The sequence below is a fragment of the Anolis sagrei genome, chromosome 10 (assembly GCF_037176765.1).
Source record: "Anolis sagrei isolate rAnoSag1 chromosome 10, rAnoSag1.mat, whole genome shotgun sequence".
Lineage (NCBI taxonomy): Eukaryota > Metazoa > Chordata > Lepidosauria > Squamata > Dactyloidae > Anolis > Anolis sagrei.
In genome coordinates this window covers 19848593-19870377 of record NC_090030.1, presented here as the reverse complement: position 1 = coordinate 19870377, position 21785 = coordinate 19848593, and the positions used below count along the sequence as shown (strand labels likewise).

General features: G+C 46.9%; 1 protein-coding gene across 1 annotated transcript; it reads left to right on the top strand.

Moving 5' to 3' along the window:
- Nucleotides 1-10346: 10346 nt before the first annotated feature.
- Nucleotides 10347-19512, top strand: LOC132763214 (cyclic nucleotide-gated channel alpha-2-like). The gene is made up of 5 exons (XM_067471714.1): nt 10347-10465; nt 12195-12305; nt 12389-12658; nt 15321-15427; nt 17895-19512. The coding sequence occupies exons 1-5, from the start codon at nt 10347-10349 to the stop codon at nt 19346-19348; spliced, it is 2061 nt and encodes a 686-aa protein (XP_067327815.1). The 3' UTR covers nt 19349-19512.
- The last annotated feature ends 2273 nt before the right edge of the window (nt 19513-21785 follow it).

The following is a 21785-nucleotide window of genomic DNA, read 5'->3' as shown; positions in this document are numbered from 1 at the left end:
GGAGGTAATGAACATGGACAAATTAACCTATTAGATCTCTCCAAACCAAGGCTGGGTAGATGCGGGGAATGCCATGGATGTGGTGTACCTGGATTTCAGTAAGGCCTTCGACAAGGTCCCCCATGACCTGGCAAGGAAACTAGTCCAATGTGGGCTAGGCAAAACTACGGTGAGGTGGATCTGTAATTGGTTAAATGGACGAACCCAGAGGGTGATTCTCCCCAATGCTTCCTCTTCATCCTGGAAAGAAGTGACGAGCGGAGTGCCGCAGGGTTCCGTCCTGGGCCCGGTCCTGTTCAACATCTTTACTAATGACTTAGATGAAGGGTTAGAAGGCAGGATCATCAAGTTTGCAGACGACACCAAATTGGGAGGGATAGCCAATACTCCAGAGGACAGGAGCAGGATTCAAAACGATCTTGACAGATTAGAGAGATGATGGGCCAAAACTAACAAAATGAAGTTCAACAGTGACAAATGCAAGATACTCCACTTTGGCAGGAAAAACGAAATGCAAAGATACAGAATGGGGGACAATGCCTGGCTCGAGAGCAGTACTTGTGAAAAAGATCTTGGAGTCCTCGTGGACAACAAGTTAAACATGAGCCAACAATGTGATGTGGCGGCAAAAAAGCCAATGGGATTTTGGCCTGCATCAATAGGAGCATAGTGTCTAGATCTAAGGAAGTAATGCTACCCCTCTATTCCGCTTTGGTTAGACCACACCTGGAATATGATGTCCAATTCTGGGCCCCACAATTGAAGAGAGATATTGACAAGCTGGAATGTGTCCAGATAGAGCGACTAAAATGATAAAAGGTCTGGAGAACAAGCCCTATGAGGAGCGGCTTAGGGAACTGGGCATGTTTAGCCTGAAGAAGAGAAGGCTGAGAGGGGATATGATAGCCATGTATAAATATGTGAGAGGAAGCCGCAGGGAGGAGGGAGCAAGCTTGTTTTCTGCTTCCCTGGAGACTAGGACGCGGAACAATGGCTTCAAGCTACAAGAGAGGAGATTCCATCTGAACATGAGGAAGAACTTCCCGTTCAGCAGTGGAACTCTCTGCCCCAGAGTGTGGTGGAGGCTCCTTTTTTGGAAGCTTTTAAACAGAGGCTGGATGGCCATCTGTTGGGGGTTATTTGAATGCGATGTTCCTGCTTCTTAGCAGGGGGTTGGACTGGATGGCCCATGAGGTCTCTTCCAACTCTTAGATTCTATGATTCTATGATTCAGTGAAGGCCTTCAAAGAAAACAAAACAACCCAAAACAAACAAATTGGGGCCTGCTCAAGAATTATTTCAAGCAACTGAAGATAGATATGATAATTTGAACTATGACATTCACAAGAAGGTAGAATAAACATGGGGAAGTAGCAGATTTCTTTGCCCATTTACAAATAATACTTTTTATTACAATCACCAAAGAATAGAAGGAAGTCAAACCAACTTTTTTTCTTTTTTTCCCCTTCCTCTCCTGTTTCGCTTCTCTTACTTTTCCGCTATTTCCAACTTTTCTATTTGGAAATTGTTCTCACACTTTTGATGTTGCTTTTTTTTCTTTTTCTTCTTTCTTTAATGAAAGGAATAATAAAATTTTAATTTAAAAAAATGAGCAAGCCAAGGGAGTCACTTGTTTCTACCTATCAGTTACTGTATTTAAATGAGTCTAACACTCACCCTTTTTGGTTAAATTACTTTGCCAAAATTAGGGTGCACATTAGGTTTGCATAATAGGGCAATCTTAGTGCAGAGCCAAAGCAATAGGCGAAGCTGCTTCAGGAGCACCTGGAGTGTCTATTTGAAGGATGTCACCTCTAATTGAATTGTCATAGCTCAATGCTATGTAATCCTGGGATTTGTAGTTTGATGAGGCATCCACACACTTTGACAGAGAAGGCTCCAAGCCTTGTAGAACTACAACCCCCATAATTCCATAGCATTGAACCAAGGCAGTTAAAGTGGATCTATTCTACAGTATAGCTTTTTTGGTGTGTGTCAGGAGTGACTTGAGAAACTACATGGATGCACCCCAAGGTTTCTTTTCCTTTACTGAAAGCTTTGGTATTCCAACAAGTTTGTTTTTAAAGAAGGAATTCTAAGCAGGGCATATTACAAAGAGAATCCTGTTTGCTGCTGCTCATTACATTCTTCAGCAAATACTTTTTGGTATCAGGATTGAAGTACGCATTAGATTCGATAGCGCATTAGACTTGAGTAAATAAAGGTATTTGATTTAATTTAATTGTATGTATTGTCAAAGGCTTTTATGGCCAGAATCACTGGGTTGTTGTAGGTTTTTTCGGGCTATATGGCCATGTTCTAGAGGCATTCTCTCCTGACGTTTCGCCTGCATCTATGGCAAGCATCCTCAGAAGCAGCGAGGGCTCACTACCTCTGAGGATGCTTGCCATAGATGCAGGTGAAACGTCAGGAGAGAATGCCTTTAGAACATGGCCATATAGCTCAAAAAACCCTACAACAACACAGTAATTTATTTTTATTTTTAAAAGGCCTCTTTGACACAGACCACAGTTTTAAAAAGTAAACACTTCCAGCAATGGCTATATGGCCATGTAACCCAAAAAACCTTCAACAACCCAGTGATTCCAGCCATGAAAGACTTTGACAATACTTCCAGCAATTTCTGAGAACAAGGGGGCCTTCCAAAGGATGATCCTTCTTCCAAAATCTGTAACGAAAAGCCAAGCAAGGGTGCTGATGGGGTGGTTGGGCTTCCGGCAACTGGCTCAGATGCAAACTGATTGATTAACTGGATGAATTTTAATGGATTTTTAAAACCAGCTCAAATTTCTTTACCTGGATTAGCTAGGGCAGCCAACTAAAGTGAGTTGCCTGAGGATTCAGGGACTGGCAAGGGAGAGGCCACAGTGTCAGAACAGCACCATGTGTGTGTGTGTGTGTGTGTGTGGCTCCCCTCGCATCCCCTGGGTGCACAATGTAGCAGAGCCAGCACCTGTAGCTGCGGCGTCATTGTTCAGGTTGGGAGGCACCGGTGCGCAGGGCCCGACTCCTTGTCCAGCTCCTCTTCGCCTGCCTGGCACCAAGGGGTTTGCTCTGGGCAAAGCCAGCATCAGAGAAAGACCGCTGCCCCTGTCCCCATTGGCCTGATCATCTTGAGTCCCTGGGATGAATCCTGACCCAACCCCAGCTTCAGACTCTTGAAGAACCAGTGGGAAGTAAGTAAGTATGGAGAATAAATACAAACAGCCACTCTTTCGAGACTGCCCAGTGCATCTGCCTGATGGGTAAGTGTGAGGCATTTGCTGCACATCCAGAATATGGGTAGACGGGGAAAACTTTGTTATTTTATTCTTTGCCAATTGGCATTTTTTTTGTCTTTTTTTGCTTCCAAACAAGTGACAACCCCAAAAGGGACTAAGATTTTTAAGAGTTGGGTTGCTGTGAGTTTTCCGGACTATATGGCCATGTTCCAGAGGCATCCAGAGGCATCCTATGGATTCCCCCAGGCCAGGCATGTAGCCGGGGGCGGGGGGCTTGAGGGGCTTCTCATGGTGGTCCACGAGAAGGCCTTAATGGTGCATTATTTAAACTGTTATGTTTATTCATATCATGATCTGATCACCATGCTCAATATATCCCATATGCACGGGGGTAGTGGGGTACGGATACAAAAGGTTTGCTAGGGTAGACCCTCTTTCACTCAGACTCAGCCCCCCCCCCGAATCAAACTCAGCCCCCCCCCAAATCAAACTCACCCCCCCCCCCCCCCCCGAATCAAAATCCTGGCTACAGGCCTGCTCCAGGCAGGAATCAGCCACCCCCTGAAGCTGCAATGCTTTGCAATTATAATCAAGGTGGCCAATTGTAACATCCACACTTGCTTCCAATAGACAAGAGTTCTTTCTCCTACCCTAGACCTTCCACAGATATATAACCCACCCACCCACCCCCTTGCTTAGTTTCCAAATCACCTCACAACCTCTGAGGATGCCTGCCATAGATGTGGGTGAAACGTCAGGAGAAAATGCTTCTGGAACATGGCCATACAGCTTGGAAAGCTCACAGCAACCCAGTGATTCCGACCATGAAAGCCTTCGACAACACATAAATGCAGTTCCCTGACTAAATAGATCTTAATACTGTAAGTATACTTCTTAGTTGGCTTTGGTTGCTTTGGAGAAGCGGATCCAGCCAGGAGGGTGGGTGGCACAGAATTGGGGAGGGGTCCTCCCTGTGCAGAACCTCACCAGTCAAGAACTCCCAAATGTATCCCCAATGGACACTAATTACTGGTTGGAGACCCTGACTGGCACAGGGACCCCCCCCCCCCCCATTTACTTCTCTCTGGTTCCAATAGATGCTTCTAACCGCCCAGAATGTTCTTTGCTTTGTCCATCACAGGGATGCGATTGTGACACAGGCGCACATGTCCACATGGAGGCCTCTGCCTGGGGGTTTTTCTGCTGAGCTGCTCCACGGTGCATGTGGGGTGCGGCAAGGGTCTTCCAAGACAGGAGGGGGGCAGAGGAGACTGTGTTACTCTCCTCAACTCCCACTTTCTCTCTCTTCCTCCATGAAGCGCAGGCCTCTTTGGCAACCGATGGCATCCACCTGAACAGGGCCAGAATGGCGGTGGCTCCCCTGGACCCAACAACAGTCCCCTGCGGACTCTTCAAAACATGTAGGGAACGAAGCCTGAGTTATGACTGGAGACTTTAGCTTGGCCTGTGACACAGAGGTAAGCCCAGTCTTTGGAAAGATGTGTGTATGGGGGGGGGGGGGGGTGTTTGTGTGTGAATGAGTGTCTATTAGCCCATACTCCTCTTCCTGGCTGCTCCTTGTGCATATCCCCCCTCCCCACTTTCCTGCCCTTCATCAAGTATTTCAGTTTGGACCAACTTGGAGAGGAAATTGGGAGGATCCTGTCCTTGGGACTTCAATATTCCTATAATGGGGTCTTTCTCCTTGTTGTTCTCCAGACATGGAGAGCTTGGTGATGCGCTCACATGCCACAGGATGGGGAGGGTTGGCCTCTGTGGGCATAAGGCAGCCTTTGGCACCCGAGAGGAGGAAGACCACCTAGTTGAGTTACAGCTGAACCGGAAGTCGAGACCGGGCTCCTGAGGTCTCATGATAGATAGCCCCCTCCCCATTTGGCCACAGACTGGGATCTCAAATTTGCTGATTCCTAGCAAGGCACATGCTTCATGGACCCATTTCTTACACCAGTGTTTCTCAGCCTTCCTGGTGCTGTGACCCCTTAATGCAGTTCTTCATGTTGTAGTGACCCCCAACCATAAAATTATTTCCATTGCTACTTCATAACTGTCATTTTGCTACTGGTATGAATCTGATATGCAGAGTGCATTTTCATTCACTGGACCAAATTTGGCACAACTACCCCCATACACCCAAATTTGAATACTGGTAGAGTTGGGGGGGGGCATTGATTGATTGCCTACAATACCCGATATGCCCAAATTTGAATACTGGTGGGGTTGGGGGGGGGGGGGGTTTGATTTTGTCATTTGGGAGTCGTAGTTGCTGGGATTTATAGTTCACCTACAATCAAAGAGCATTCTGAACTCCACCAGCGATGGAATGGAACCAAACTTGGCACACAAAACTCCCATGACCCACACAAAATACTGGAAGGGTTTGGTGGGCATTGACCTTGAGTTTTGGAGTTGTAGTTCACCTACATTCAGAGAGTACTGTGAACTCAACCAGTGAACACTGGTGGAGTTTGGGGAAAAAAGACCTTGACATTTGGGAGTTGTAGTTGCTGGCATTTATAGTTCACCTACAACAAAGAGCATTCTGAATTCCACCAATGATGGAATTGAACCAAACTTAGTACACAGAACTTCCATGACCAACAGAAAATACTGGAGGGTTTGGTGGGCACTGACCTTGAGTTTTGGATTGTAGTTCACCTACATTCAGAGAGTACTGTGAACCCAACCAATGATGGATCTGGACCAAACTTGGCACAAATACTCAGTATGCCCAAATGTGAACACTGGTGGAGTTTGGGGAAAATAGACCTTGACATTTGGGAGTTGTAGTTGCTGGGATTTATAGTTCACCTACAATCAAAGAGCATTCTGAACTCCACCAATGATGGAATTGAACCAAACTTAGCACACAGAACTCCTATGACGAACAGAAAATACTGGGAGGGTTTGGTGGACATTGACCTTGAGTTTTGGAGTTGTAGTTCACCGACATCCAGAGAGCACTGTGGACTCAAACAATGATGGATCTGGACCAAACTTGGCACAAATACTCAGTATGCCCAAATGTGAACACTGGTGGAGTTTGGGGAAAATAGACCTTGACATTTGGGAGTTGTAGTTGCTGGGATTTATAGTTCACCTACAATCAAAGAGCATTCTGAACTCCACCAGTGATTGAATTGAACCAAATGTGGCACACAGAACTCCCATGCTCAACAGAAAATACTGGAAAGGTTTGGTAGACATTTGGGTGTTGTAGTTACTAGGATATATAGTTCACCTACAATCACAATAGGAGGAGGGCTTTTGGTGGGAGGATTTGCTGTCTGTTTCCTAAAAGGAAGGGCAGGTGGAGAGATCTTCATCCTTCCCTGCCAAAGGGATTCCTAAGACCATGAGAAATATGTGTCTTCTGATGGTCTTTGGCGACCCCTGTGAAACCCCCTCGTGACCCCCCCCCCCAGGGGGTCCTGACCCCCAGGCTGAGAAACACTGTCTTATACTGAGTCTCAGAATTGGCTGATGCTGATGGCGCTACTTACTCCGTTCAGCAATTGTAAACTCCATCTAGGGGCTGTTGGCATGGGAAATTTGAGAGCGGGCTTGTTCTATATCTGGCCTTTGATGTCCCCCCTTTTGTCCCGTCCCCCCAGAAGTGGGCAAACGCTCATGGAAGAATCGCCTGGTTTTCAAAGCACTTGGCTTGCTCCTCTGGGGGAGAGTGACGCATGGGAGCATTGCACACCTGTTGCCAGGGAGGGAGGGCCCTGAGGAGGATGCTGTTACCACAGCAACAACAACAGCACTAAAGATGAAAGCCATTGGGAGAAGCCTTGAACAATGCTAACAGGGAGCTGGAAGCGGGTGGAGGGGCTCAAGAGAGACCATAGGTGACTGGGTGGTTCCTGACTACTCAGTTTTGCTCTGGATCCCTCTCTCTGTGTCTATGTGCATATATGTATGTACATTCATGTGCACAGCAGGAATAGGCTCTCCTCCCAAACTTCTGGTCCAACTTGGTGAAGCCGTGGGGTCTCCCAGGGTCCCATCTGGGGAGGGGGCCTAGTGAAAGCAAGCTCATGCTGCCATTGTTTAGGTCCAAGCAATTTGTCCAATTGCATCACCCTATATAGACCATCCTGTGCATTGCAGTAAGCGGAGGAGGCCCTGCTCTCGGTCCCATCCCATCTCAAGCTCGGCTGGTGGGAACGAGAGAGAGGGCCTTCTCCATGATCGCTCCCTGTCATAGAATCATAGAATCAGAGAATCAGAGAGTTGGAAGAGACCTCATGGGCCATCCAGTCCAACCCCCTGCCAAGAAGCAGGAATATTGCATTCAAATCACCCCTGACAGATGGCCATCCAGTCTCTGTTTAAAAGCTTCCAAAGAAGGAGCCTCCACCACACTCCGGGGCAGAGAGTTCCACTGCTGAACAGCTCTCACAGTCAGGAAGTTCTTCCTTGTGTTCAGATTGAATCTCCTCTCTTGTAGTTTGAAGCCATTGTTCCACGTCCTAGTCTCCAAGGAAGCAGAAAACAAACTTGCTCCTTCCTCCCTGTGGCTTCCTCTCACATATTTATACATGGCTATAATATCTCCTTTCAGCCTTCTCTTCTTCAGGCTAAACATGCCCAGCTCCTTAAGCCGCTCCTCATAGGTTTTGTTCTCCAGACCCTTGATCATTTTAGTCGCCCTCCTCTGGACACATTCCAGCTTGTCAATATCTCTCTTGAATTGTGGGATATTGACAAGCTTGAATGTGTCCAGAGGAGGGAACTCTCTCCCTAAAGAAATAAAAATGGCCCCCACCCTCCTCTCCTTTAATGCACTTATGCACTTTAGCACATGGAGAGGAGGAGGACTAAGATACTATTCCACCTGAACACTGCACTATGTGATGCCTATGATACATTTTAATAAACACCTGTTAGCCATTTCATATGCAAGTCGTGTCTAACTGTTTTTAATTTTATGTTTAATGTTTACACTTCCTAGTTTATTGTCTAATCGGTTAATCCATCTCAATCTTTAATTTTTTCATTATAAGTTTATTGCTATTATTGTGCATTATTTTGTGTTATTCCTGATGTTGTTTGTTACTTTGTATGGCATTGAATGTTTGCCTATTTTTGTGCTATAAACTGCCCTGAGTCCCTTTTGGGAGAGAGGTGAGGTCTAGAAATAAATAAATACATTATTATTATTATTATTATTATTATTATTATTATTATTATTATTATTAACATAAGAAGATGAGTCCACAGCAGACAAGATCACTCTGATGGCTGTTGTATTGGAGCACACGTCGGACACTTTCCAAGTGTCTAGGACAGTGTGATGTATTATTTTATTATTATTATTATTATTATTATTATTATTATTATTATTTTATTTATCGTATCAGGGCAACCAGTCAATTATATTAGATTTCTAACAGAACAAAGCAAACAAACAGGCAAAATACAAAATGTGTGAGTTTGATAGTTGATTAAATGCCCTTTGACCAGTATCTGGCCACTTGGAGTGCTTCTGGTGTTGCTGCAAGAAGGTCCTCCATTGTGCATGTGGCAAGGCTCAGGTTGCATTGCAGCAGGTGGTCTGTGGTTTGCTCTTCTCCACACTCGCATGTTGAGGATTCCACTTTGTAGCCCCATTTCTGAAGGTTGGCTCTGCATCTTGTGGTGCCATAGCGCAGTCTGTTCAACACCTTCCAAGTCGCCCGGTCCTCTGTGTGCCCAGGGGGGAGTCTATCATTTGGTATCAGCCATTGGTTGAGGTTCTGGGTTTGAACCTGCCACTTTTGGACTCTCGCTTGCTGAGGTGTTCCAGCGAGTGTTTCTGTACATCTTAGAAAACTATTTCTAGATTTAAGTCATTGACATGCTGGCTGATACCCAAACAGGGGATGAGCTGGAGCTGTCTCTGCCTTGGTCCTTTCACAGAAGCGACCAGCATTATTATTATTAAAACAACAAGATGAGTTCACAGCAGACAAGATCCTCTGCTGGCTGTTGTATTGGATTACATGTTGGACACTTCCCAAGTGTCTAGGACTGTGTGGTGTATCAGCGAATAATGCATGCAGATCCCAGTAAGATGACCTTTTGCAGCTGGCAGATGGTAATTTTTTCAGCGCTGATTGTGTTTAAGTGCAGGCCAACGTCTTTAGGCACTGCACCTAGTGTGCCGATCACCACTGGGACCACCTTGACTGGCTTGTGCCAGAGTCTTTGCAGTTTGATCTTTAAATCCTCATATCATGTCAGCTTTTCCAGTTGTTTCTCTTCAATCCTGCTGTTGCCTGGGATTGCAACATCGACAATCCATACTTTGTTTTTTAACATGATTGTGAGGTCAGGAGTATTGTGCTTCAAAACTCTGTCTGTCTGAATCCAAAAGTCCCAGAGTAGTTTGACGTATTCATTCTCTGTAACTTTTTCCGGCTTGTGATCCCACCAGTTAGTTGTCGCAGGCAAATGGTATTTGTGGCACAAGTTCCAATGAATCATCTGAGCAACAGTGTTGTGCCTCTGCTTGTAGTCTCTCTGCGCGATCTTCTTGCAGCAGCTGACAATGTGAACTATTGTTTCATCTGCTTCCTTGCAGAATCTACACTTGGGATCTGTTGACTTTTCAATTCTGGCTTTGATGGCATTTGTTCTAATGGCTTGTTCTTGGGCTGCTAGAATCAGGCCCGCCTTTGTCTCCTTTTTTCAAAGTCCCATTTGTGAGCCACATCCATGTTTTTTCTTTCTCAATTTGGCTCTCAGTTTTTGCCAGGAACTGTCCACGGAGAGCCTTTTTTCGCCAGTTTTCTATTATTATTATTATTATTATTATTATTATTATTCTGACACAAAAATACAGTATGACATGGCAAATAAGTTATATGTGCTGGATTTCATATCACAAAATCACAAGTCAATACTTCCTAAGCATTTACGACTATGTGATGTATTTTCAATGATGATGATGATGATTATTATTATTGTGGTGAATGGCCAAAGGACACTGACTGATGGTTAGACTTTGAAAGTTCTTGTGTCGAAAAAGAAACTCTCTCTGTTCTCCTGACAGTTCTGGTGGTGCTGAAGAGGTGGTGCCCTTGCCTTGCCTGGCAGAGGATGGAGACAGAGGAAGGCCAGGCCACCGAGGCCAACCCCGATGCCAACCACTACCCACCAGTGCCAGCCAGGAGGGACTCCTTGAAGGAACGGATCCAGTACAGCGACCACAACTCCAGGTTGGTGTTGGTTAGCCTTGGCAAGGTCAATATGCTTATTTGAGTGAATCTACTCTTTAGTGGTATATATCCATTAGTATTCATGCAAAGCAGATTCGATTTCTCAGTTGTTAGACTGCTATACCTGGTTATCTCTTTAAACTCTTAGGAACAAAGATGCCAATGCACAAAATATATAGCAGACCTTCAAAAGTGTTGTTTTTGTTGCCCAAAAATATATTTGGTTTTAAATCATGCTCTCAAGAGACAAAACAAGTAGTCTTCATTAAAAATAATATATTTAGTTTACTCACAACCTTAATGTATTCAGCATACAGGTAAATAGCTTGTCAATGCAGTTACAGATAGGTTTTGAAGTGGTTTCTCTGTGCAGACAATGCAGGGCATCTTTCTTACAATCAACAGCAACATAAGTTGACTGTTAACAGCACAAAGTCTACATGGCGTCTTCAATCTGAGAGTCTCATGTCTAATACATAACAAGAGAATACTACATACACACACTGACTTCAAAAATGGAGTCTCAATCTGAATAGTCCCAGATCTGATCACAAGGTCTGCAGTCCCTCCCTCCCACAACCTCAAACAACAAAGAGTTAAGGGGAAACTGTATATTGTATATACAATATAGTAAGCAATATGAATTATATACATAACAAATAACTAGCATAGGACGCTTGTCAGGGCCATCCAGTCCAACCCCATTCTGCCATGCAGGAAGTGTTAGCAAAGGGTTGTTGTGAGTTTTCCGGGCTGTATGGCTATGTTCCAGAAGCATTCTCTCCTGACGTTTCACCCACATCTATGGCAGGCATCCTCAGAGGTTGTGAGGTCTGTTGGAAACTAGGCAAGTGGGGTTTATATATCTGTAGAATGTCCAGGGTGGGAAGAAAGAACTCTTGTCTGTTGGAGGAGTGAATGTTTCAACTGGCTATCTCGATGAACCAACCTGGACACACCTTACTATCCATGATGACTTTTGGTCATGCTGGACTTGATCCTCTAGACTTCCATAGATGTGGAAGTCTACTGGGACGACCTGGGCACACATATTATTTGAGAACACAGAAATGCTGGACCACTCTCACAACCACCATGTCAGACTACACAGAAAAACCATTGAAATCCACAAGCATGTGGATAATTTCAACAGAAAGGAGGAAACCACAAAAATGAACAAAATCTGGCTATCAGTATTTTTTTAAAAAACTCCAAAATCATAACAGTAAATAAAGAACAACACTCAAAAACAGGGGAACTCCAGACAAGAAATAATCAGGGCCAGCTAATCACCTTCCAACAAAGGATTCCCCCAGGCAGTAAGAAGCCAGACCTTGAAACTGCTAGACCATTACATTCTAATCAAAGTGGCCAATTGAAACATTGACACCCCCCCTACCTCCAAGAGACAACAGTTCTTTGTCCCACCCTGGATATTCCACAGATGTATAAACCCCATTTTCCTAGTTTCCAACAGACCTCACGACCTCTGAGGATGCCTGCCATAGATGGAGGTGAAACGTCAGGAGAGAATGCTGCTGGAACACGGCCATACATCCCGGAAAACTCACAACCCATGAAATCCTTCGACAACACATTGTTAGTAGAGGGATGCGTATATCAGGAAGTATGAGGTGGAGATGCCACACTTAAGGATCCCAGTGGCTGCTCAGAGGGTTCTTTGGCTCCCATGCCTGAGGCTAAGGGACCTCCCTCCCTTCTCCCCCAGAGAGCCCTCCAGTGGCCCCCAGGACGCCTCCCCCTCCAAGCAGCAGCAGCAGCGGCGGGTCTCCACTTCGGGCAACCGCAGCGCCCCCGAGAAGCCCAAGGAGCCCTCCAGGTACAGTGGGGCGGGGAGGGGGCGTGGCGCGGCGCTGGGGGCGTTCCCTCCGAGGCCTGACCCCGCCCCCTTCTCCCGCCCCGTCGCAGGGTCTCGCACCTAACGCAGCTGTTCCGCGGATGGCTGAGCCAAGGGATCAAGCGGACGGAGGCGCGGCGGGACTCCTTCCTGGAGCGCTTCTGGGGCCCCCACCCGCAGGGCTTGTCGGCCGAGAGCGGGGAGGGCCTCCCGCGGACGGAGCAGGAGGGCCGGAAGAAGGCGGCCGTGCTGGACCCCGCCGGGAAGCAGTACTACCGCTGGCTCCTCGTCGTCACCTTCCCCATCCTCTACAACTGGACCGCGCTCATTGCCCGGTGAGCAGGCGCCGCGGCCCCAGTGCGCAGGCGCGTCCGTGGCGGGACGGGGGGAGACTTGGGAGGGGAGGGGGCTGCTCTCGGTAAGAGTGTGAAAGCTCTGAGCCTTACACCGATTCCGGTTCGCTACTTCGGGAACGGAACACAGATATTATAGAAGGAATGTAAGGGTTCTATAACTATATCCTTTAACCTTACCCTAACCCTAATCGAAACCCTTAACCTTACTCTAAACCTTACCCTAACCCTCATCCTAACCTTTAACCTTACCCTAAACCTTACTCTAACCCTCATCCTAAACCTTAACCCTAATCCTAACCTCTAACCCTTAACCCTAACCTTTAACCTTACTCTAACCCTCATCCTAATCCTTAACCCTAACCCTTAACCTTACCCTAAACCTTACTCTAACCCTTATCCTAACCCTTAACCCTCATCTAACCTCTAACCCTAACCCTAATCCTAACCTTTAACCTTACCTTAAACCTTACTCTAACCCTCATCCTAACCCTTAACCCTAACCCTAACCCAAATCCTCAACCTTACCCTAAACCTTACCCTAAGCCTAACCTTTAACCTTACCCTAAACCTTACTCTAACCCTCACCCTAACCCTTAACCCTAACCCTAACTCTAATCCTAACCTTTACTTTACCCTAAACCTTACTCTAACCCTCATCCTAACCCTTAACCCTAACCCTAATCCTAACCTTTACTTTACCTTAAACCTTACTCTAACCCTCATCCTAACCCTTAACCCTAACCCTAACCCTAATCCTAACCTTTACTTTACCTTAAACCTTACTCTAACTCTCATCCTAACCCTTAACCCTAACCCTAACCTTTACTTTACCTTAAACCTTACTCTAACCCTCATCCTAACCCTTAACCCTAACCCTAATCCTAACCTTTACTTTACCCTAAACCTTACTCTAACCCTCATCCTAACCCTTAACCCTAACCCTAACCCTAATCCTAACCTTTACTTTACCTTAAACCTTACTCTAACCCTCATCCTAACCCTTAACCCTAACCCTAACCCTAATCCTAACCTTTACTTTACCTTAAACCTTACTCTAACTCTCATCCTAACCCTTAACCCTAACCCTAACCTTTACTTTACCTTAAACCTTACTCTAACCCTCATCCTAACCCTTAACCCTAACCCTAATCCTAACCTTTACTTTACCCTAAACCTTACTCTAACCCTCATCCTAACCCTTAACCCTAACCCTAACCCTAATCCTAACCTTTACTTTACCTTAAACCTTACTCTAACCCTCATCCTAACCCTTAACCCTAACCCTAACCCTAATCCTAACCTTTACTTTACCTTAAACCTTACTCTAACCCTCATCCTAACCCTTAACCCTAATCCTAACCCTAACCCAAATCCTCAACCTTACCCTAAACCTTACTCTAAGCCTAACCTTTACCCTTATCCTAAACCTTACTCTAACCCTCATCCTAACCCTTAACCCTAACTCTAACTCTAATCCTAACCTTTACTTTACCTTAAACCTTACTCTAACCCTCATCCTAACCCTTAACCCTAATCCTAACCTTTAACCTTACCCTAACCCTAATCCTAACCCTTAACCTTACCCTAAACCTTACCCTAACTCTAATCCTAACCCTTAACCCTAACCCTAAACCTTACCCTAACTCTAATCCTAACCCTTAACCCTAAACCTTACCATAACCTTAATCCTAACCCTTAACCTTACCCTAAACTTTACCCTAACTCTAATCCTAACCCTTAACCCTAATCCTAACCCTAACCCAAACCCTAACCCTAACCTAAACCCTAAACCTTACCCTAATCCTGACCCTAACCTTACCCTAACCCTAACCCATAACCCTAATCCTAACCCTAATCTTGACCTAAACCTTTATCAATGTCACAGTTCTTAACAATTTTAGCAGTTTACCATTTCAGTTTTCATTAGCAGGTTTTAATTACAATCCAGCAAGCAGGTAGTAAATGGATTGTTGCGAGTTTTCTGGCTGTATGGCCATGTTCCAATCACATTCTCTCCTGACGTTTCGCCTGCATCTATGGCAGGCATCCTCAGAGGTTGTGAGGTCTGTTGCATACTAGGAAAATGAGGTTTATATATCTGTGAAATAATGTCCCGGGTGGGAGAAAGAATGCTAGGCCCTTAAATGCCAATCAAGGTGGCCAATTGCAACATTCACACTGGCCTCAATCAGACAAGAGTTCTTTCCACAGATATATATAATCCCCATTTTTCTAGTTTCCAACAGACCTCACAACCTCTGAGGATGCCTGCCATAGATGCGGGTGAAACGTCGGGAGAGAATGTTTCTGGGACATGGACACACAGCCTGGAAAACTCACAACTACGCAGTGATTCTGGCGATGAAAGCCAGAATACAGATACAGATACAGACAATACAGATAGAAAATGATTTAGAATGGTGTCTTTAGCCAAACAAGACCACATTCAATCATCTTTCATACAATTCCATTCATACCCACACATATTGTATCAAATCCACATTTATCAAATCTGCACATTATATTTCTTGTGACAGAAGGATTGCCTGGATTAGTGTGTGTGTGTGTGTGTGTGTGTGTTTGTTTGTGTGTGAAGGGAGTTGTCCCTTCCACGGTGACCAAGAAGCGCCTCTCCCTGCAGCGCCTGCTTCAACGAGCTCCAGAGGAGGTACCTGCGCTGGTGGTTGGTCCTCGACTACCTGTCCGATTTCATCTACCTGGTTGACATGGTCATCCAGATGCGCACAGGTGAGCATCTGTGGCAGGGGAGACTGGACGGGACATGTCTCTGCATGTGGATGAGATATATGGGGCTGGGAGGCGCAGAGGGAGGCAGAAAATGGATCCCAGAAAGTCTCCAATTAACAGCACTTCTAAAATGGAGATCCCTTGTGAAAGATTGATCACCCTTCACTGGTTGATTTTGCCCATCTGTTTGTGGGCATGCAAGCATGGCAAAGGCCTCAGCCGTAATACACTATGTAACACGATTTTTCGTTCCTGGGTTATAAATGTAATTTCCTAATTGGTTCTGTCATCAAAATATGGGGAAAGTTTATTAAACTGCAAGAACTTTGTTTTCACGGGAGGGACAGCATCCTGTAGCACATTTTGTCAGAAATTATATATATATATACACACGCACACACACACACACACACACACACACACACACACACACACACACAGTATTTATATTCCACCTTTCTCACCCTGCAGGGGACTCAGGGCGGATTACAATGCACATATACATGGCAAACATTCAATGCCATAGACACACAACATGTATAGACAGACACTCAGAGGCTATACATCCCATATAGACTACTGCAACGCTCTCTACGTGGGGTTGCCTCTGAAGACTGTCCAGAAGCTTCAACTGGTCCAACGGACAGCAGCCAGATTGCTAACTGGAGCGGCTCTCAGGGAGATACAACCCCCCTGTTGCGCCAGCTCCACTGGCTGCCAGTTTGCTACCGGGCACAATTCAAAGTGCTGGTTTTAACCTTTAAAGCCCTAAATGGTTCTGGCCCAACTTACCTGTCCGAACGTATCTCCTCTTATGAACCATCTAGAACCTTGAGATCGTCCGCAGAGGCTCTGCTCTCAGTCCCGCCTTCGTCACAGGTACTCTTGGCAGGGACGAGAGACAGGGCCTTTTCAGCAGTGGCCCCCCCGGCTATGGAACACCCTCCCTAGAGAGATTAGATCTGCTCCTTCCCTCTTAACATTTCGGAAGCAAGTCAACACATGGTTGTTTGAGCAAGCGTTCACAAACACAGAGTAACGGTTATGGATAAATGATATAGGAAAATGATGACTGACGATGGAATCTGACAATGCTTGACGATAAGGAGACGCCAATGATGTTGCTTTTATTGTTGCTGTGGTTTATGTAATTGTAATGTTTTTAAATTGCATTGTGATACTATGTATACTGTTTTGTTGGAAAGCGCCTTGAGTCGCCGATAGGCTGAGAAAGGCGGTATACAAATACAGTAAATAAATAAATAAATAAATAAATAAATTTAACATTCCAGCTTTTCATGAGGGTATTCTGGCCACCAGGGGAGCTGTCGCTTCACTGACACTGATGAAGTACTTCCTTATTCTTTGCATGCTTGCTGGAGATTCTTATAAAAAAATAAGTAGGTATTTTTGATGACAAAAATGTGAGTCATTCACTGAAAGGGTTAAATGGATGCAATGACTCAGCAAAAGCTGTAGTTCAATATAAGTAGATGTGCCTGTTGCTTAGTAACACCTCAGTCTGAGAGAGCTCTCAGTGTGAGAGAATAGGTCTCAGTGGTAATAGGCCTCCCTGTGGGAGAAAGGCATCAGAGTGTGAGGTAGGCCTCATTAAGAGAAGGCCTCGTGTGTGAAACTCCAGTGTGAAGACTGAATTTTATTTGTGTTACGGAGACCTTGTTCTTGTAAATAGTGCAACCGTGTTATTTTACTATCAGGGGCCCCCGGTGGCGCAGTGGGTTAAAGCACTGAGCTGCTGAGCTTGTTGACCGAAAGGTCACAGGTTTGATTCCGGGGAGCGGCGTGAGCTTCCGCTGTCAGCCCTAGCTTCTGCCAACCTAGCAGTTCGAAAACATGCAAATGTGAGTAGATCAATAGGTACCGCTCCGGCAGGAAGGTAACGGCGCTCCATGCAGTCATGCCGGCCACATGACCTTGGAGGTGTCTATGGACAATGCCGGCTCTTTGGTTTAGAAATGGAGATGAGCACCACACCCCAGAGTCAGACATGACTGGACAATGTTAGGGGACAACCTTTACCTTTTACTGGTGCTGGGTCACACTGCTGATAAGTTACTCTCCTGTACATTTATGGGGAGGGTCTCTGTTAATAAGCCCACTCGCCCCACACATTTTGCTCTAGTTTTTCAATGAATATTCCACAGAGTCACAACCAATTTCAACATAGTTTTTGGCAGCCACAAAACTGGAGTAGAACAATGACTTTCAAAGTAAGTACCACAACATTAAGCAGGAAATGTAACTTTCAAACTAGAAACAGATTATTTTTCAGATTTCAGAGTGAATGAATGGTCAAAATGGAGAAGATGTTTTCAGGATATGCGGGCCAGGCTGAGAGCATGCATCCTCTGACTGTGGGGCAGACCATGTGTTTGTGTGGGAGGAGTGGGACTGGGATACACATGCTCCCCCATTCTTCAACTTCCTTCTTCTCCCTCCCTTCCAGGCTTCCTGGAGCAGGGCTTGCTGGTGAAGGACGGCAAGCGGCTGTGGGAACACTATGTGGCCTCATGGCAGTTCAAGCTAGATGTGCTTTCGCTGATGCCTACAGACCTGGGCTACCTGGCGGTTGGGGTGCATTACCCAGCACTGCGCCTCAACCGCTTGCTGCGCATCTTGCGGATGTTTGAGTTCTTCGACCGGACGGAGACACGGACCAACCTGCCCAACCTCTTCCGCATTGCCAACATGGTGCTGTACATCCTGGTGATCATCCACTGGAACGCCTGCTTCTACTACGCCATCTCCAAGGGCATTGGCTTTGGGGAGGACACCTGGGTGTACCCCAACATCTCAGATCCAGAGTACGGCTATCTGGCCCGTGAATACATCTACTGCCTGTACTGGTCTACGCTGACGCTGACCACTATTGGGGAGACCCCACCACCGGTACGTGATGTGGAGTACATCTTTGTTATTTTCGACTTCCTCATCGGCGTGCTCATCTTTGCCTCCATCGTGGGTAATGTGAGCTCTATCATCTCCAACACGACTGCCGCACGAACCGAGTTTCAGGCCAAAGTGGATGCCGTGAAACACTACCTTCACTTCCGCAACGTAGACAAGGAGCTGGAGATCAAAGTCATCCGCTGGTTCGACTACCTGTGGACTCACAAGAAGGCAGCCGATGAGGCGGACGTGCTGCGGAGCCTACCGGATGCGCTGCGAGCTGAGATCGCCATCCACGTGCACCTGTCCACCTTGAAGCAGGTGCGCATCTTCCAGGACTGTGAGGCCGGTCTGCTGGTGGAGCTGGTCCTCAAGCTGCGGCCACAGGTCTTCAGCCCTGGTGACTATGTGTGTCGCAAGGGTGACGTGGGCCGCGAGATGTACATCGTCAAGGAAGGCAAGCTGGCTGTGGTGGCCGATGACGGTGTCACTCGACTGGCCCTCCTCACGGCTGGCTGCTGCTTTGGTGAGATCAGCATCCTCAACATCCGTGGCAGCAAGATGGGCAACCGCCGCACTGCCAACATCCGGAGTGTGGGCTACTCTGACCTGTTCTGCCTTTCCAAGGAGGACCTCATGACCACCTTGGCTGAGTACCCTGAAGCCAAACGGCTCCTGGAGGAACGTGGGCGCGACCTGCTGCTCAAGGAGGGCCTCTTTGACCAGGAGGCTGCAGCAGCGGGTGGCGAGGCGGAGGCCTCCGACGATCTGAGCGTGGACCAGAAGTTGGACCGGCTACAGGGCAGCCTGGAGACCATGGACGCCCGCCTTGGCCGCCTCCTGGAAGAGCACCAGGCCGCCCAGAGGAGGCTCAAACGCCGCGTGGCTGCCCTTGAGGCACGGACCGCTCCTGCTCCAGGCCCAGGCGGGGGGCACCTCTCACTGGGCTCCCTCACCCCCTCAGAAACTGGGGAGGAAGAGGGAGGGGCCCAGGGGGAAACTGGGCCCTGAGGACACAAGGGCCACAACCGCCAACTCCCTCCCCTTGCAAAAGAAAGACGGCACCAGGCTGGAGCACTAAAACCTGGTTTCGAGAAGCTCGGAGTCAACTGTGCCTTCTTCCTCATCCTCTCCGCACAAAACATCCCACACCCACCTTTCTCTGCTTGGCTCAGACTCAACATGCGGGACCCCTCCCGCCTCCATTCCTCCTAGAATGGAAGAGGAAGAGCCACATGGGGGCACTGTGCTCCATAGAAAGGCCTGAGACCAAGCCATGTGCCGTGGGGTGGGGGGTGAGTCTGGGCTAGAGTTCCCCCCTCTCTCTATTTCACTCTTGCTTTCTCTGTGTGTTTCTCTTTTTTACTTGCTCTCTCTTTCACTCTCTTTCCCTCTCACCTCGCATTCTCTTCCTCTGTTTCTCTTACTCGCTTTCTTTTTCTCTCCGCTTTCTTTCTCTTTTTCACTTTCTTGCTCTCTATCTTTTTCTCTTGCTCTCTCTCATTTTCTCCTGCTCTCTTCCTCTTCCTCCTTTCTCTTTCTTTCTTTCTTTCTTTCTTTCTTTCTTTCTTTCTTTCTTTCTCTCTCTCTCTCTCTCTCTTTCTCTTGCTTTCTTTCTATTCCTCTCGCTTTCTATTTCTCTTTCTTGCTCTCTCTCTCTTTGTTTTTCTTTCTTTTTCAAGAGCCCACCCACAGAGGTTCTCCCTTCCAAGAATGTGTCCGCCCCCCCCCCCCCCACTCCTTCTACAGAGATGCAGTTTCGAGGCATCTCTGTAGCTTCTTCCTCCAGCAAAAGAAATGCCCTCAAGGCACCAGATCCTGCCTGGCCTTGGGAGCTAAGCAGAGCCAACCCTGGTGGGAACTCAGGAGTTAGAGGGGCCTGGAGGCAGGCATGTAGCTTGAGGGGGCTTGAGGGGCTTCAGCCCCCCCCCCAAAATTCTCATGGTGGTTCGCGAAAAGGCCTTACTGGTGCATTATTTAAACTGTTATGTTTATTTATATCATGATCTGGTCACCATACTCAATATATCCCATATGCATGGGGGTATTGGGGTAACGATACAAAAGGTTTGCTAGGGTAGACCCTCTTTCACTCAGACTCAGCCCCCCCCCCGAAACTCAGCCCCCCGAACCCCCCCTGAAAAAAACTCAGCCCCCCCCCCCCCCAATCGAAATCCTGGCTACGGGCCTGCCTGGAGGCCCAGGTCTTGCCCTCTGGGGCAGGCAGAACCCTCTCTGCTTCTTTCCTCCCCGACTCAGAAACCCCTCTGAAATGCAGGAGTCTATCAATTGGGTACTTGGAGACTCAAGGGTTCCATTTTCATGACCCTTAGCTCTCGGCCTTTTGGTGCCCGGCACATGCATCCCTTTCCTGGCAGTGCCCCTTCCTTGTTTCTGTGGCAACCAAAACAAAGGCGAAGGTGCAGGAAGGCAATGGTCCAGAAGAGCTGAGAGGGTGCAGTGTTTGCCGAGTGATAAATTCCTCTATTTCAATGTGAATATCATCAGGAGGAACTCTGGGGTCCCACACTTAAAGAGCCAATAGCTAAAGTTCCCAAAAGCTATCTTCAAAGACATGGATGACAAGATAAAATGGGAAATTCCAGGAAGGGGGAAAACTTGAGAAGGGGCTGTGACCCTAAGAATATCAGTCAAAGAATCAAAAGGTGGGTGCAGGACAGATGGAGAGAGAGGATCCAAGAGGTGGCTTCCCTAACTATTTTTTTTCTTAAAATCCTGTTAGTCTATCCATTTCCCATAATGATGTCTATTTTCTTGTGTAGATCATCCTTGAATCCTAGAATCCCTCCATTCCTTCCAACCTCTCTTTCATGGCTGTTGGGGCCCTTTGCCTGGCTCCCCTCTCAAGCCAGACATGGATTCCAATGCACTAGAGGCACGACAAAGTCTCCTCCCTCCTGAAATGCCCCTCGCACCACCCGAGTCTAATCCCTCCGGGTTCAATCCCATCTCATCTCTTTCCCCAAATCTGGTTTCACTGATGCGCCGCCTAATCTCTCGCCTGATCTGCGCTGATCCCATCCCTCTAAGCTACCTAATCTGCCACTGCCTGCGGATGCTCTCCCTCCTGGTGGCACCGAGAAGCCCAAAGCGAGGCCTATGGGGCAAAGGCCAGTGGAGGGGTAGAGGGCACTGGGCATGGAGCCCTTTTCTAAAGCCAGGGTGTTGGGGAATCTGAGCTGTTAGGCTAAAAAATAAGCCTCAGTTGGGGTGATTCCACCATAAATATAGCAGAGTACCAGAAGTAAACTTCATAACCAGCAGAAATTTAAGATAAGCTATTCCTTGGGATGGCACAGGATTGCAGAGTCAGAACTTTAGGTTCAAAAATATATACCGAGGTAAAAGAAATACATTCTTAATAGAAAAGGTCTTGGAGACAACTAGCTTACTGAATCTCATCTTCTAAACAGTTTTTTTTGTCGTG

Bases quoted from the DNA above. Each gene is read 5' to 3' on its own strand.
- LOC132763214 (XM_067471714.1), top strand. From the start codon at position 10,347: ATGGAGACAGAGGAAGGCCAGGCCACCGAGGCCAACCCCGATGCCAAC. The intron at 12,306-12,388 runs GTACAGTGGGGC...TCTCCCGCCCCG, and splicing joins AAGCCCAAGGAGCCCTCCAG to TCGCAGGGTCTCGCACCTAA. The intron at 12,659-15,320 runs GTGAGCAGGCGC...CTCTCCCTGCAG, and splicing joins TGGACCGCGCTCATTGCCCG to CGCCTGCTTCAACGAGCTCC.